This window comes from Megascapheus bottae, chromosome 16 (assembly GCF_031878675.1).
Source record: "Megascapheus bottae isolate mThoBot1 chromosome 16, mThoBot2.hap1, whole genome shotgun sequence".
Lineage (NCBI taxonomy): Eukaryota > Metazoa > Chordata > Mammalia > Rodentia > Geomyidae > Megascapheus > Megascapheus bottae.
The window spans coordinates 32,731,572-32,749,878 of record NC_143524.1 but is presented as its reverse complement, the minus strand read 5'-3'; the positions used below and the strand labels follow the sequence as shown (position 1 = coordinate 32,749,878).

Genomic DNA, 18,307 nt, shown 5'->3' with positions numbered 1-18,307 from the left:
AGAAGAGAAAAATCAAGAAAGCTCAAATCTAGTTTGATAAAAATTCAGGCAAAACAAATAAAAATTGCCATACATGGCAATTTCAATCAAAATAGAAAGAAGATCCCTTAGCAGGGTCAAAAGAAGGAAGCAATCAAGTAAAAAACTCACTTGCACAAACTGGGGAAGAAGATCTGTTAGCTCATCATCACTAATGGCCTCAATCCAAGCCACAGCTAGGGATCTCACTTCCTGATCAGCAAATCTAGAATATTACAAATTCAAGATTTGACAATGATTTCTTTCTAGTGAAGCTGCATTTCCTGCAATCTCAATTTGTTTTTGACAAAGGGAAATCAAATAGCTATTTATTCAAAAGCAATTATCTGTCATTTTTAAAGACTAAAACTTTCCTGTACAAATACATATTCAAACTTTTGAAACTATTTAGAAGCTTTAAGTTTGTAAAAGTTAATTTTAGTTCTACAATATTCAACATTTATAACAAACTTTTCTTTCCGTTAGTTCTCATGATATGAAAAGTTCGAGTAATTTTATGCAAAATATCGTGCTTGTATAAATACACCTTTATAAATGTATATTATATGGAACTGCTTCTTCTGCAATATACTATCTTATTGGAAAAATAGACAATAAAACAGGGAAAAATACATGTATTCGACCTACTTTGAGTCAAGAAGCTCCAATGCAGTCAGTGGGCACAATGGTGGCCATTGGTGAAGTAATGAATAAATTTTGGCAAGATTAACCCATTTCCAGTTTGGGGCACTTGCTAGTATTTTAGGAAGGCAATTTGGGTGTTTGAGGCAATAATAACGTTTCTCCCACAAAAACGCTTTATCTTCTTTAGAAAGTCTGCATACATAATAGAATTAAATTACTTCACTGATATTATAATGACATAGTTATATTTCTAGTGATTAAAAATATATTTGGACAGCTACTTCTTGGTGGAATCATTAATACTAATTTGGATTTGAAAAATGCAACATACAGCCAAGATCTCTAATTTACTCTAATTTAGAAATAGAAATAAATCATTCTGCCCTGACAAAAGTGCGTTAGTTATGAAAATAAAGGCTAATTTAGTAAAAATTTAGTATTAAGCCCTAATAAGATGCCAGACACTAGAATCAGAGCTGAAATAAGCTCTCTAATAGCAAGAACATTGGTTCTGGTGGCTCCTGTCTGTAACCCTAACTACTTCAAAGGGCTAAGACCTGGAGCATCAGTGAGACTTCACCTCCAAAATAAATAGGAAAAAACAGGGTTGGAGACAAGACTAAGTGGTAGAGCATCATCCAAACAAGCAAGCCAAGAGTGTGAGGCTGGGAGTTCAAACAGCTGGTACCACTCCACAAACACACATACACAAAAATAATAGTACGAGATGTCAGTGGCTCATGCCTATAATTCTATCTACTCAGAAAGCTGAGGTCTGAATACTGAAGTTCAATGTCAGCCCATGCAGGAACCTCCACAAGACTCCTTCCTTCTCCCCCATCCGGTGGGTTATGGGGCTTGAACTCTAGGCCTGGGCACTGGTCCTTGAGCTCTTCAGCTCAAGGCTACCATCCTACCCAAGAGCCACAGCCCCACTTCTCATGATTAACTGGAGATAAGAGTCTGGGTCTTTAGTGCCCGGGCTGGCTTTGAACCTCCATCCTCAAATCTCAGCCTGCTGAGTAGCTAGGATTACAGGCGTGAGCCACGACTCTTATTTACCACTAAAATGCTGGAACTGGGGAAAAGCAAATGAAGGGGTGACATTGTCTAGAAAAGAAATGTACTCATTACCTAACTTATGGAAATGGTAACCCTTCTATACAACACCTTAATTATAATAAAATTCTATTTTGTATTTTTAAAAAGGTGGAAGTGGAGCTGTGGCTCAAGTGCTAGCCATGAGCACAAAAGGTCAGGGACAGTGCTGACTCCAGTTCAAGCCCCAGAATCAAGCGGGAAAATATGACAGCAACGATTTCATCATTTTATGCAAGTAAAATTAAATGTCATATAGAAAACAAATACTATGAAATTTTAGCAAACAGTTATATAGTGTTGAATTAAGAAAGTCAAAATGAACAATTTGGAGATTCTACTTGCATTAAGCTTAGTGACATGTTTGTATAAATAACACATTTCAATTTTATTAGTCAACATTCATGTCTCTAAATTTTACATATAATGATATGCATTCACTTCATGTAAAATAATGAAAAATATTCAAATACTAGAAAGGATGCACAATAAAATCTATCTCCCAATTCTTCCCAGAGGATCTCTTCTGATTTCATATATATATATATATATATATATATATATTTTTTTTTTTTTTTTTTTTTTTTTTTTGCCAGTCCTGAGGGTTGAACTCAAGGCCTGGGCACTGTCCTTGGACACTTTTGTTCAAGGCTAGCACTCTGCCACTTGAGCCACAGCGCCACTTCTGGCTTTTTCTATGAATGTGGTACCAACGAATGGAACCCAGGGCTTTATGCATGCTAGGCAAGCACTCTAGCACTAAGCCACACTCCCGGCCAGTTTTTTTTTTTTTTCATATATTTTTATTGTAATTAATAGAAGGGTTACATTATATTCGCCAGATAGAAGGTGCATTAATTCACATACATTGATACCCCTTCTCATGTCTTGGTCCCCATTTCCCACCCCCCACCCCCATCCCTCATCTTATTTTTCCCCCTTCCCTATCCAATTTCAAATAACTAAATATAAATATATCCAATATATCAGATAACAAAGTGAGATACTATAACAATATGAGATAACCAAGGGGCAGCAAAACAGATGAGAGATAACATAGTACATTAAGGACAACAATCACTCATTATATGGCTTTTGTTTCTATATCCTAGAGATCCTTTCATTTAGTGTTATACTATATGGCCTTATGTATCTAGGTTTTGCTCTATTACAAATCTCTGCCAGGAGAGCCCAAGGTTTCTACTGATTATGACAAATGAGGGAAACCACTGAGCCTATGTTCCTTTGAGTCTGGCTTAGTTCACTTAATATGATTTTTTTCTAAGTCTTTCCATTTCCTAACAAATGGGGCGATGTCATTATTTCTGACAGCAGCATAGAATTCCATTGTATACAAATACCACATCTTGTTGATCCCCTCATCAACTGAGGGGCATCTGTGTTGGTTCCATATCCTTGCTATGGTAAATAGTGCTGCAATGAACATCTTTGTGCTAGTGGATTTAGTATGTCCTTGTTTCTGGACAATTGGGTAAATGCCTAGTAGTGGAATTGCTGGGTCATAGGGGAGCTCTATGTTTAGTCTTTTGAGGAAATGCCATACTGCTTTCCATAGTGGTTGAACGAGTTTGCACTCCCACCAACAGTGTAGTAGTGATCCGTCGTGGCCAGTCCTGGGCTTGAGCTCCGGGTCTGAGCACTGTCCTCGGACTCTCCTCAAGGCTAGAGCTCTACCACTTGAGCCACGACACCACTTGCAGGAATCGAGCCTGGGTCTTTGTGTATGCTAGGCAAGCACTCTTACCACTAGGCCAAACCCCAGCCCCCCAGTTGTATTTTTAACAAATACTCTATTCATACAGAAGCACCCATATGGGAATTCTGTTTGTTTTTCGCTGGTGTGTCTTGAACTCTGGGCCTGGGCATTGTCCCTGAACTCTTCAGCTCAAGGCTATTTCCCTATCCCTTGAGCCACAGCACCACTTCTAGTTTTTTGGTGATTAATTAGAGATAAGAGTCTCACAGACTTTAGTGCCTGGGCTGCCTTTGAATCATGATTCTCAGCTCTTAGGCTCCTGAGTAGCTAGGATTATAATGGTGTGAAACACCACACCTGGTTTCATATGGGAATTTTTTATTTTCATTTCCTTTATGTTAATGGTACAACCATATATAATAATCTACTTTTATTTCTTAAAGATTGATTATACATTAGTATATGTATCTATAATTATTTTCTTAATTGTTATATTCTTCCATTGGATAATTTCATTACTATTAATGGGTATTTCCAGTAGTTTTTAGCAATCCAAATAAATATTACAATAAGCATTCTTGTTTCCATAAGGAAGCATATAAATGGTTTCACTAAGATATATAGTTGGAAGGAACATTGCTGAATTGTAGAATAAACACATTGTAACTTTTATATTGTAACTTTTACACATTTTGTAAATTATTCTCTAAAAGGAGAACAATTCTGCCAATAGAATAATTACCATGTTTTTGTGTCTTTGGTAACCCTATAGAGAATGAGGCATTTTGATTTTTGCCATTCTAATGATTGTAAGCTGGTATACTTCATTATCTTACATTTTCCTAATGACTAGGAGGTTGGACGTTTTTTCAGATGTCTAAAAGGTACTGTATTTCTCAAAGAACTGCCTATAAATACTTACTTTCTTTTACTACTGTAATGTGGATTTTTAGTTTACTAATATGACAAGACTATAGAAAAAAGAAAGTTTTACTCCACCGCAATATATTGTAAATATATTTTTCATTTTTTTTTTTTTTACATTTTTATCAAGTGAAAAGTGACTTGGAAGCTGAGTGGCTGGTGACTCATGCCTGTAATCATAGCTATACAAGAGGCTAAGATCTGAGGATCACGGTTCAAATCCCAGGCAAGAAAGTCTGAGAGTCATCTCCAATTAGCCACTAGAAAACTAGAAGTGGTGTTGTGACTCACAGGGTGCTGCCCTTGAGCTTTTTTTGCTGAAGGCTAGCAGAGCCACAGCTTTCTTGGTGATTAATTGGAGAGAAGTTTCATGGAGTTTCCTGCTTAAGCTTGCTTCCAATTACAATCTTCAGATCTCAGGATCCGGAGTAGCTAGGATTATAGACAGGTACGAACCACCATTGCTCAGCTGTTTCCCAACTTTTATGTAGACATATAATCTTTTTTGATGGTCCTGGGAATTGAAACTAGGATTCTGTACATCCTAGAGAAATGCTTAGCACTAATTCCCATATAGTCATTTAATACAATTTAAAAATAAATAGCATAAATCACATGCCTCTCTGAGGAATGCAAATCATGTACTAAATCAGTTATATATTATGAACTAAGTAACAGCATTTAATATAACCCTTAATCTGAGTTTTACATTGTAGGAAATTCCCAAGCAAAACAGAATAAGGAAAGCATACCCAAGTGATGAATCTCTATGAAGAATATCAAGAAGTTTCTCTTCTATGTCATGCTCCAGTGTCTCTAAGTCATGTTGCTGTGTGATGCTCTTGTCAACTTGAGGATTTGTATAAATAATATCAAATGTAGGAGAAGGAAAATCAACCTTAAATTTTTAACAAAACTTGGTGAGTTTATAGTCCACATAACTACCAAATTAGCTTGGTTAAGAACAACTGGCATTTTTTAGCAATCAGGAGAGGTTGAATATTAAATTGACTGTCTTTTTGTTGAAAATGATTACCAATATTTAGTATATATTGTAATAAGTTTAATACATACAACTCTTTCTCAAAAGCTGGAAAGAAAAGAATTTATTTTTGTTTATTCGGTTTTTTTTGTTTTTTTTTTTTAATTTTTCCAGCCCCGAGGGCTTGGGCACTGTCCTTGGATACTTCCTGCTCAAGGCTAGTGCTCTGCCACTTGAGCCACAGTGCCACTTCAGGCTTTTTCTGTGCATGTGGTACCAAGAAATCAAACCTGGGTCTCTGTGCACGCTAGGCATGCACTCTACTACTAGACCAAACTCCCAGCCAGATTTTATGACATTTAAGTTGAAGATAGTTCCTCTTTTTTTGGTGTCTTTTTTTGAACTCAGCCTGGGCACTGTCCCAGAGTTCTGGGCCTGGATGTTTTCCCTGAGCTCTTCAGCTCAATGCTGCCACCCTACCCCTGGGCCTGGGCGTTTTCCCTGAGCTCTTCAGCTCAAGGCTACCGCCCAACCCTTTAGCTAAGCCTCACTTCCCCATTTTCTAGAGGTTAATTGGAGATAAGAGTCTCAGGTCCTTTTGTGCCCAGGCTGGCTTTGAACCTTGATCCTCAGAGATCTTAGACTTCTGATTAGCTAGAATTATAGGTGTTAGCCACTACGCCTGGCTAAAATAGTTTCTGAGATTAAAAGAAAACTTATTAGACTCTCTTAATAACAACTCAAATCATATTACACACACACAAACACATACACACTTCTTATATGGAAAGTTATATTTAAACCCTTTCACATCTCAAGAACCTTTACCTGTAGCACTATTCTTTCCATGACATATCCTCTTTTGGGAATTGTTCCAGGAGTAGGATTTATATGAGATGAAGTCCAAAGATAGAGAAGTTTAGTTCCACATGTTAAAAACCTTCATGAATATAGAAAGAATAATGATTTTTCAATTAAAAAAAATCCAAAGTCCAAACACATGTTAACTGTTAATATGAACAGAAAGTATCGTCTCTCATCTCTCTCTTTTTTTTTTCTGGGGGGGGGGAAGTCCTGGAATACTTTTTTGCTCAAGACTAGTACTCTGCTACTTGAGCCACAGCACTACTTCCAGCTTTTTCTGCATGGTTCCAGGGAAACCAACCCAGGGCTTTGTGCATGCTAGGTGAGCACATTACCACTAGGCCATGCTTCGGCCCTTTTCATCCTTCTTTAAGAATATATCAAGTTTAATATAGAAAGAAAACGGGAATGAAAAATGAACCTTGAAAAGAATAATATCTAGGGTGGGACAGAAGGGAAAAGTCAAGGAATCACCTGTCTCCCAAACAACTTCTATAAACAAGAAGGTAAAGGACAAGAACTCACAACAAGAAAACAGCAATTTTGTGACAAATCATGGATCATTTGAGATGGGAAAATTTGCATTTTTTTAACCAAACTGTGAACTAATTAACTAACTAATGGATGGGCTTTGGGCTGTACCATCTCTCTTGCTAAGATTCAACTTCGCTATGAATACACAAGTACAAGGCAAGGCCTTGAGTTCAAACTCTAGTGTGTACTATCATTTTTTTTAAGAATCATTCTCACAGGGGCCGGGAGTTTGGCTTAGTGGCAGAGTGCTTGCCTAGCATGCACGAAGACCCAGGTTCAATTCCTCGGTACCACATACATAGAAAAAAGCCAGAAGTGGTGCTAAGGCTCAAGTGGTAGAGTGCTAGCCTTGAGAAAATCCAAGGACAGTGCTCAGGCCCTGAGCCACAAGACTGGCAAAAAAAAAAAAAAAAAAAAAGAATCATACCCACAATTAAACTGTTTCAAGACAAACTTTTTAATACAATTTCATCTATAAATGCGATTATAGATTTCTAAACAAAAATCGATTTCAAAGCATATACCATTACCATTCCTAAGACAAATTACTTAATATCATGAAATATTTTGTCAGTATTCAAATTTCTATGATTATCTTAGAAGATTTTTTTTTTTTAATAATTGGGTTGCTTGGAACATTCCAAGCAAAGTCCAACACTTGCATCCAGTTGATACCTTTGGGGGAAATAAGGGGCATAAGGGGCAGTGGATGTTTTATCTCAGAGCCTCATGTGTATTGTCTCTTTGGACAGTGAGTGGCAAATAATGTTATGCATACCCAGACATCATAGAAATACTATAACAGAATAGCTGGTTTCCTCTGCTTTGTATCTTTGAGTTTATCTCCTTTATATCACAACTAAAAGGCTGGTTTCTATTTTAGGTCTCCTTCCTGATGTACAGATATGGCCAGAGTAACCCATAATCACAATTCATAATTACTTACCGTTTAAAGTCAAAAAGAGGTAAAGAAACTCTGCCCAAAGCTTCCGGCCCCTTTCTCTGCTTATTAGAATCAGGTGAACTTCCACTGCTCTGATTTAAAATTCCAAAAAGAGTAAGATGAAGAAGTGATTCTAATGGCAATTGTGATATCTGGATGGGAAAAATGATTCTATGGGGAAAATGTATCAACAGAAAAAATAGATTAGACTGAGTAGGAAATTAACTTTTTAATGAGATTGACAGGTTTAAATGCTTCATTTGACTTACCAAATAATCTTTAATCTCAAGTAATCTTTAGTAAATTTGGTTAACCTGTACTGTTAAAAATCTTAATTTCATCATCAGCACGGAATCTCAAACTATAACATTCCTTCCTATAAAAACTTATCAATTTATTTACTTAAGGTTTGCAGAGTCAATATCCAGACAAAGTAAGTCATTTTTATTTGCTTTTTAGACAAACTAGATGAATGTTTATGAGTACTTCTGTTTTGGGATAGAGAATATACATATAGACATAAAATACATACATGTTCTTACTGAAAGCACATAGGAGGGTGACAGTGGTCACTCTGGAGATCATGTGTTTAAAATAAAATGGCACTGCTTACTCTGTATTTATTTGTATTATTTTTTATTACTTTCATAGACACGCATTATTTTTATAACCCAAAAAAATAAAAGTAGGAAATCATTTAGTAAGGAACTATAGTAAAAAGTTCTGCAGCTGTCCATCTACCTGAATAACAACAGTATCCTTAATTTAAAACAGTATTTTAAAAATACTATCAAAATGGCATTTTGTACAGAATTAAGTTTTAGTTTGTTATCTATTAAGTTGGATTCCCATGTAACATTATAGAATACAGAGAGGTAAGCAATGTTCTAAAGCAGTATCTTTCAAGAATCGCTTGTAAATTTGCATCTTACACTTCCTTATAAATTTATATCTCTAACTTATTTATTTATTTATTTATTTATTTATTTATTTATTTATTTATTTTTGCCAGTCCTGGGCTTGAGCTCAGGGCCTGAGCACTGTCCTTGGACTTTCTCAAGGCTAGAGCTCTACCACTTGAGCCTCAGCACCACTCCAGCTTTTTTCTATGTATGTGGTACCGAGGAATCGAACCTGGGCCTTTGTGCATGCTAGGCAAGCACTCTACCACTAGGCCAAACTCCTGGCCCCATCTTTAACTTTTTTAGTTAGGAAGAATAATCAGCACATGATTACTATTAGTACTATGTATAATTAAATCAGTATTTAGTATCTTCTCCCTCTCTCCCCCCATCTTTTTTTTTTTTTTGGAGGGAAGTTGGGTAATACTGAGGTTTGGATCCAGGAATTAGAGGACTTGGTAGGCAGATGCTTTTCTCCCAGCCTTCTTTCCTCGTTATTTTTAAAATAGGGTCTGGAGTTTACCCTGTCAGAATGGACTGAAGTTCTATTTACACATCCTGTGTAGCTGAGGCAACAGGTGTATGCCCCCATGAACATTTTGCCTGGGCTTGCCTCAAACAGAGATTCTCTCAAGCTCTACCTTCCAAGTAGCTATGATTATAGGTTTGAGCTATCATGCCTGGATGTATTTCAGATTTTTAAAAATAAGAATTTCAATATATTCTATAGAAGTATATCTAGAAGATACCTTAATGTATCAGCAAAAATTAAATGAAGTTTAATTGAAATGGCAATAAAAATTAAAGTGAAGATATATATACACACTGAAAAAAATAGAGCATATTGGAATAATTTAAAAGTCAAAAATTTCACTTACAGTTCATCCCATTTAATTAGATAGAAGAAATTCTTATAAGTGCCAACCTTCTTTGATTGAATGGGCTTAAAAAGATCCTTTCCATTGTGAGACAGGGAACATATCAAGTAGTATTTTTCATAACTGAGGAAAAACAACAATAGTTTTATTTCTATCTAGGTAACACAAATTGGCTAATACAAATGTATTAACAGTTTTCCCCTCACAAATGACAAAATGCCTGGTCACTATTCCTTTGAATTAAAAAAAAATCCACTATCTTTAAAAAACTTCACTATTTTTTAAATTAAAAAAAAGTCCAAAATAGAGATGTAGCTCAAGTTTTAGAGTGCTAGACTTGAGCAAAAGAAGCTCAGGCATAGCACCCAGACCCTAAGTTCAAGTCCCACAACTGCAAAACTAAAAAAAAAAAAAGCTAAACAACAGCCAGAGGCCTTCATTTCAAGCTAGAGTACTAACACACACACGAACAACAAGAAGCAAACAAAATATGTGCTCTTATAAAATCCAAAGATTAACAATGAGTAAGCTGTGACCTAAAGAGAGGAACAGAAGTCTTGAAATGTAATCTCATTATATTGATTCTAAATAACCTAGTTTTTTTTGTTGTTGTTGTTTTTTTTTTCTTGCCAGTCCTGGGCTTGAGCTCAGGGCCTGAGCACTGTCCTTGGACTTTCTCAAGGCTAGAGCTCTACCACTTGAGCCCCAGCACCACTTCTGGCTTTTTTTCTATGTATGTGGTGCTGGTACCGAGGAATCAAACCTGGGTCTTCGTACATGCTAGGCAAGCACTCAACCACTAGGCCAAACTCCCGGCCCCTAAATAACCTAGTTCTAAAGAAAAAGTAGAAAAATGTTCAATCTTTTTTGTGTGTGTGTGTGTGGGGGGGGGTCATGGGACTTGAACTCTGAGCCTGGCACTGTCCCTGAGTTCTTCAGCTCAAGGCTTCCACCCTACCCCTGGGCCTGGGCACGGTCCCTGAGCTCTACAACTCAAGGCTACTACCCTACCCCTTGAGCCACAGCACCACTTCCAGTTTTCTGGTGGTTAATTGGAGATAAGAGGCTCATGGACTTTAGTGCCCGGGCTGGCTGTGAACTGCAATCCTTGGATCTCAGCCTCTTGACTTGTTAGGATTACAGGCATGAGCTACTATGTCCAGCAAATGTTCAATCTTAAACTAAGTAATTCATAACAACTGTTCTTTAAAGTTTTTGCTATATTTTTTCTGCTAATTTTGTAGGTAGGAGTGACACTTTTTACTGTAATGCTTTAATGGCTTCAAGCACATCTATTAATGTTTATAAACACAAAAAAAGTATTTAGTGATGTTTTTATCCATTCAAAGACTCAAATATTAGTGATCACTGTCATTTGGCAAAATTTTTGGGGGGCCAGTCCTGGGGCTTTCTCAAGGCTATAGCTCTACCATCACTTCCTGCTTTTTCTATGTATATGGTACCAAGGAACCAAATCTGGGTCTTTGTACATGCTAGGCAAGCAAAGAGTAACTTTTAGATAACATGTGTTTCTTTTAAACAATTACATACTTTGATACCCAGTTACTTGAAATTCCATGTGCAGCAAAAATAGTAAACTGCAGTTGTTCTGTTGTAGTCCAAGCTTCCTTGATGCTCCTCCTACTTGAGGTGCAGTCTTCCAGATTCTTACTAGAATTTGCATGAAGTCTGAGAAGATCATAAATTGCTGCAGTTAACTGGTCCATGCATAACTGAATAGGATTTTCCTGATTTAGTGAGCCTAGATTGAAAGAAAATATTAATATATTTCTCTAGTAAAGCAATAATAATTATTAAAATTTTTAAAAATCTAAAGACATACCCCTATTTGAGAATTTGCTATTATCTCCTTCTCCAGATAGTGATGTCACCTGTATAGATATATATTAGTCAGAAAGTGGCCATTACATAAGATGTTTATTATCTTTATGTTTGATATGCTTAATTAAATTCTATGGCAAAGAAACTCTTGTCAAGGGAAACTTTCCATAAGCATCTGAAAATTAATAAACAGTAAGTAAAAAAAAAATGAAAACCACCAAATTAGTAAATAGATCAATTTTTTTTTTTTTTTTTTTTTTTTTTTTTTTTTTTTTTTGCCAGTCCTGGGGCTTAAACTCGGGGCCTTAACATTGTCCTTGGGCTTTCTCAAGGCTAAAGCTCTACCACTTGAGCCACAGCACCACTTCTGGCCTTTTCTGTGTATGTGGTACCAAGGAATTGAACCTGGGACTTCATGCATGCTAGGTAAGCACTCTACCACTAGGCCAAACTCCCAGCCCAGATCAGTTTTAAATTTAGGAAAATCAGACGTCTAGAATCCTAGCTACTCAGGAGGTTGAGATCTGAGGATCAAGGTTCAAACCAGCCTGGGCACAAAAGGCCCTGAGACTCTTATCTCCAATTAACCTCTAGAAAAATGGGAAGTGGGGCTTGGCTCAAGGGTAGGGTGGTAGCCTTGAGCTGAAGAGCTTAGGGACAACACCCAGGCTGAGTTCAAGCCCCATGGTCCACAAAAAAAAGAAAAATAAAAAGAAAATTAGAGAACTGAAAATTACTATAAAAAAGTCATAAAAGATATGACTTGTTAAAAAAAAAAAAGACGACTTGTTAAATGAATCAAGATATTAAGAGCTCAGGGACAGTGCCCAGGCCACATGACCAATCCCCCCCCCCAAAAAAAAATCATTCCATTTAATTACTAAGTTTTAATTGGGAATTGAGAAGTGGTATATCTATAAAAACTATTTTCTCCTAATAGCATGGTAAGAACATATCAAAATTAATCTAGAATTCTACTTAAACAGTAACTCAAGGAATTATAAATTATTTTGTGTTGATCCTGGGGCCTGAACTTAGGGCCTGGACACTGTCCCTGAGGTGTTTTGCACAAGGCTAGCACTCTACCACTTGAGTCACAGCTTTACCTTCAGCTTTTTGGTGGTTAGTTAGTAATAAAAGTCTCATGGACTTTCCACTTGGACTGTCTTTGAACTGTAATCCTCAGATCTCAGTCTCCTGAGCAGATAGGATAAATCACCAGCACTCCAACTTGAGGCCGAATTTTTATTAAAGTAAAACATGACAGACAAACATATGACAGAACATATAATGGGCATTTCCATCAAAAAGGTATGGTAGCTGGGCGCCAGTGGCTCACATCCATAATCCTAGCTACTCAGGAGGCTGAGATCTGAGAATTGAGGTTCAAAGCCAGCCCGGGTACTAAATTACATGAAACTCTTCTCTCCAATTAACCACCAGAAAACCAGAAGTGATGCTGTGGCTCAAGGGGTAGGGCAGTAACCCTGAACTGAAGAACTCAAGGACAATGCCCAGGCCCAGAGTTCAAGTCCCATGACCGCTCCCCTGCCAAAAAAAGTATGGTGTTTGGCTATTACTTTCTAGGGTCTCTAAATTCAGTATCTATACTGAATTATACCCCAACCAATTCAGATATGCTTTACACAAAAGATTTCATAGTTTGGCATCTACCTACTTGATATTAGATCTCACAAAGCTCTTCTAAGGAATCCCTCACCTACTGCAGAAGTGACTGAATTCAAAAGTAACAGTCAAAGTTAAAATGGTATTATTTTGTTTACCAGAAAGCAAAAAAAAAAAAAAAATCATCCAATTTAAGCAAGTTGTATTCATAAGCAAGTTGAAGTACATAAAAAATACTTACATTAGCACTTTTACTCCTGGGAAGGTTAACTGCTCGCTTTAGCTTCTTTACTGATTCTGTAATGGCAGGAGTCTCTACACCATCTAAAGCACTACAGATCTTTCTTACAGCTTTAATTACTTGATCTATGGCTCGGTGCTGGTTCTGTAAACACACACACACACACACACACACACACACAAAGAACAGAAAACAGTAGTATGTAAAATCTAAAGGACCAATATCAGAAATGAAGTCAAAAGCTAGGCATTTTAGATGAGCTAATAAGAGGTATTTTCTACTCTCTTGTGTTGAGAAAGTAACCAGTAGCTTTTCAGTTCTATAATTACTAAAAGAGACTAAGATTAATTTTCACTGTGACAACTATTCATATGCAAATACTATTAGTATCATATTTTAATCAGTAGTAAAGGCAACTATTCAATAAAAAGGACTAACTCATTTTTCTAAAAAATACATTTTTCCTGTGTGTGTGTGTGTGTGTATGTATATGTGTACCAATACTAGTACTAGGGCTTGGACAATGTTCTTTAAGCTTTTTTGCTAAAGGATGCCCACTATTAGTTGAGACCAGCATTTTAGTGGTTAATGGGAGATAAGAGTCTCAAGGACTTTCCTGCTCAGGCTGGCTTCAAACCACAACCCTCACTGCTTAGCCTCCTGAGTAGGGATGAGCCAGGCAAGATTTACCTTTTTTACTGTCTCTCAAGAAAAATTCCACAATGAAAACAATGCTTACTCATTCCTATAAAAATATGGTATCAAACACCAAGTTCTTAGCCAGGCACTAGTAGCTTATGCCTATAGTCCTAGCTACTCAGGAGGCCACGATCTATGAATTGTAGTTGCATACCAGCCCATGCAGAAAAGTTTATGAGATCCTTATTTCCAATAAACTACTCAGAAAAAGCCAGAAGTGGGCAGGGAGTGGAGGAATTCTTAAGAGACTAAACACTGGGGAAAAAAAGTTACTTTCTATGCAAACATCAGTTTATATGTTTTATCTGATCAAAAAATTTGCTTGAGGACAATTCTGTCCCATTCCATTATAAATGATTTCACCTTGATGCTTGATCCAAAAGTATACATGTATGGGTATACTGCAAAATCATTTACCTGGTGAAATCTTTTTCCACTCTTACAAGGGATATAATTTCTACAGTTTTTTGTTGTTGTTGGTCATAGGGCTTGAATTATAGGGGTCTGTGCACTGTCCTTAAGCTCTTTTTTTTTTTTTTTTTTTTTTTAAGACTAGAGCTCTATCACTTTGAGCCACAGCTAGGATTACAGGCATGAGTCACTGAAACCTGGCTTCTACAGTTCTATATAGCACAATAGGATAATTATAGTTAACAACAATTGTGTATGTCAAATAGCTAAAAGATTTTAAATGTTCCCTATGTGAAGAAACATAATCTGATAGCTACTACCAACTGGCCTTTTCTGATGACTGCAACTTTTTTATGTGGATTGAAATGCCACATTGTACCCTATAAATATGATTACTATAGGTCAAATTGCAAATTTTAAGTGAGTTTTTACAAACTTCTAAAAAAAGTGTTTACATAATACTTCTGCAGATCGGTTAACTATCAGAATCTCAATACACTGAACAGATTATTGCCAGGGATCCTCCTGCCATAGCTTCCTAAGCAGCTGGACTGACTGGCATGCATCACCATGACCAATTTAAAACACTCATATATAATTAACTAATTCATAAAACATTTATTTCAAACTTTTTTGCCAACTACTGTAAGAAAGGCTAAAACTCAGTATATACCAGCCTTTAAAAATTTAAATATTTCCATTACTAAGGCTTGGCTACCATAAACTAAATATTCCTTTCACCTTCTAGTTGAAATAAAATCACCTCATTTTCTTAAACATCCAATTTTCTCACAATTCTCCAGACCTGAAGCTGTTTCCTACATGGTTTTATTCTTTTTAGTAAAAAGGAAAAAAGGGTGCTATGCACACCAAATCTGGCCTGCTGCTTGTTTGTGTAAATAAAGTTTATTGCTCATGGTATTATTTGTGTCTGTCTTCACACCTCAATGGCAAGAGTTTAATTGCTACAACCAGTACAGCTCACAAAGCTTAAAATATATCTTTCTTTTACTAAGTATATAAAGGAAGATGATCAACTGTATCAAATATTACAGAAAGATAGGAAAAACAAGTTCTACTGTTCCAATGTACAATGGGGAAATATAGTAAAAAATCTATTACTTCAAAATTGCCATTTTTTTTTTTTTGCCAGTCATGAAGCTTAAACTCTGGGCCTGGGCATTTTCCTTGAGCTTTTCAAGGCTGTAACTCTACCACTTGGACCACAACACCGCTTCTGGCCTCTTCTGTGAATGTGGTACCAAGGAATCGAACCCAGGGCTTCATGCATGCTGACTAAGCAAGCACTCTACCACTAGGCCACGCTTCTGGACCAAGATTATTTTGAATCTTCTCTCACAAAGAAATCATATTGTTTAAGAGATAGATAGGTTAATTACCCTGATTTGATCATTTCGTGAATATGCAAAGTAATTTTTATTTATTTATTTTTGTGGGTCATGGCGCTTTCATGAACCCTGCCTGGGTATTGTCCCTGAGCTCTTCAGCTCAATGTACTGCCCTACCCCTGGGCCTGAATGTTGTCCCTGAACTCTTCAGCTCAAGGCTACAGCCCTACCCTTGAGCCAAGCCCCACATCCCATTTTTTAGAGGTTAATTGGAGATAAGAGTCCCATGTCCTTTTGTGTCCAGGCTGGCTTTGAACCTTGATCCTCAGATCTCAGCCTCCGATGTAGCTAGGATTACAGGCATGAACGACTGCACCCAGCAAAATAATTTATTTTTTTCTTGGTCATGGGAGCTTGAACTCTAGGCCTGGGCACTGCCCCTGGGCTCTTCAGCTCAAGGCTAGCATGCTACCACTTGAGCCACAGCACCATTTCTCATTTTCTGGTGGTTAATTGGAGACAAGAGTCTCATGGGACTTTTGTGCTCGGGCTGGCTTTGAACCTTGATCCTTAGAACTCAGCCTCGTAAGTAGCTAGGAATACATGCTTAAGCCACCAGTGCTGGGGTTAATAAAAATTTTAAAAATTTTTAAATATAAACATAACTATATAGACATAAAAACCTAAGACTCTATAGACATAATGTTTTATTTCATAAATTAATGTTTCTATGACATACAAACCCTTAGCCTAATTTTGATTAAGTTCTAAATACTAAGTCCCAGTGATTGTAAATAGAGATTCCCTCCTTGAACACTTGTTTGTTAAACCTGTCATTTTAAATATGTAAAAATCAACATTAATAAATTCTTTAATAAAAAATTTAATATAATACTCAATATTTGCATACCCAATGCTATGGACATGGTATTAGAAATATAAACATAACTACATAGACATAAAAACCTATGACTCTATAGACATAATGTTTTATCTCATAAATATGTATCTATGATATATAAAACCTTAGCCTAATTTTGATTATGTTCTTAAAAAGTGCCAGTGATTATATATAGAGAGTCCCTTCTTGAACACTTGTTTGTTAAACATGTCATTTGAAATATGATGTAAAAATCAATGTTGATAAATTCTTTAATAAAAACAACAACAACAACAACAACAAAAAACAGGGCCGGGAGTTTGGCCTACTGGTAGAGTGCTTGCCTAGCATGCACGACGCTGTGGGTTCTATTCCTCGGTACCACATATGCTGAAAAAAGCCAGAAGTGGTGCTGTGGCTCAAGTGGTAGAGAGTTGGCCTTGAGGAAAGCCCAAGAACAGTGCTCAGGCCCTGAGTTCAGGCCTCAGGACTGACCAAAAAAAAAAGTTTTTTAAATATCTCCACACTTCTAGACACAAATATTGAAAGCTTAAGAAAAAACAAATTAAGTATCATACTATTTGGTCTTATGTTGGACCTCCAGGATAAAGAAACAAAAGCCATATAATGAGTGATTGTTGTCCTTAATGTACTATGTTATCTCTTATCTCTTTTGCTCTCCCTTGGTTATATCATATTGTTACAATATTTCACCTTGTTATCTGATATATTTTATATGTGCTTAATTGGTTATTTGAAATTGGATAGAGAAGGGGGAAATCAAAAAGAGTAGGGGGAGGGGGGAGGGAAATGGGGACCATGTCATGAGAAAGGGTATCAATGTTTATGAAGTAATGGACCTTCTATCTGGTGAATATAATGTAACCCTTCTATTAATTACAATAAAAAATAAATAAATAAATAAATAAATAAATAAATAAAGAGAAAAAAAAAAGAAAAAACAAATTAAGAACTAAGGGATTCAGACCTTAGTTAAGTACAATTCATGGAATTGCTAATAATGAAAGCCTGATTAGAGACAAGGGGATTCACAAGAAAATGGGAGTTTAGGAAATAGAAGCATCAAAACCAGGTAACTTCCAGTGGTTTTGTTACAGGGCGAATACAGAAGTGTTGTAGTTGATACAGAATTTTGTCAACATTTTTGTTTTAAAATGAGTTAATATTTTTCTTCTCCGACTGCAATGATTTTGGTGGCAATCTCATCTAGTCTTATGGTTACAAAAATATCATTGATGTCAGCCTACATAATTCTCGCAGCTGGAGAAGCTGAGATCTGAGAATATTTATATTTGAAATGATGACTATTCATCTACACAGGTATGTTAATTACGCAGTTAATAAGAATCTGAGATTTCCCACCCAGGACAATCCATGACTACCAAAAAGCTAGAAGTAGAGCTATGGCTCAAAGGATAGCAACAGACTTGAGGAAAAAAGTGAAGGGACAAGAGCTGGGTGTGGTTGCTCATGCCTGTAATCTTAGCTACTGAGGAAGCTGAGATCTGAGGTTCAAGGTCAAAGTCCATGAGACTTATCATTATTTTTTTTTTTTTTTGCCAGTCCTGGGGCTTGAACTCAGGGTCTGAGCACTGTCCTTGGGCTTTTTCCTCACTCAAGACTAGTGCTCTACCACTTAAGCCACAGCACCATTTCCGGCTTTTCTATATACACCAAGGAATCAAACCCGGGTCTTTGTGTATGCTAGGCAAGCACTCTACCACTAGGCCAAA

General features: G+C 36.6%; 1 protein-coding gene across 3 annotated transcripts in view; it reads right to left on the bottom strand.

Annotated features, from left to right (window-relative positions):
• Pik3c2a (phosphatidylinositol-4-phosphate 3-kinase catalytic subunit type 2 alpha) overlaps window positions 1-18,307 on the bottom strand; it is a 93,001-nt gene that overhangs the window by 28,976 nt on the left and 45,718 nt on the right. For all 3 annotated transcript variants that reach the window (XM_090348062.1, XM_090348063.1, XM_090348064.1), the window contains 9 exons: window positions 13,215-13,358; window positions 11,349-11,397; window positions 11,057-11,267; window positions 9,506-9,628; window positions 7,729-7,896; window positions 6,213-6,324; window positions 5,155-5,300; window positions 667-855; window positions 151-244 (listed from right to left, as the gene is read on the bottom strand). In XM_090348062.1, the coding sequence (XP_090204188.1) occupies window positions 151-244; window positions 667-855; window positions 5,155-5,300; window positions 6,213-6,324; window positions 7,729-7,896; window positions 9,506-9,628; window positions 11,057-11,267; window positions 11,349-11,397; window positions 13,215-13,358 (1,236 nt within the window). The remainder of the gene's footprint in view (window positions 1-150; window positions 245-666; window positions 856-5,154; window positions 5,301-6,212; window positions 6,325-7,728; window positions 7,897-9,505; window positions 9,629-11,056; window positions 11,268-11,348; window positions 11,398-13,214; window positions 13,359-18,307) is intronic.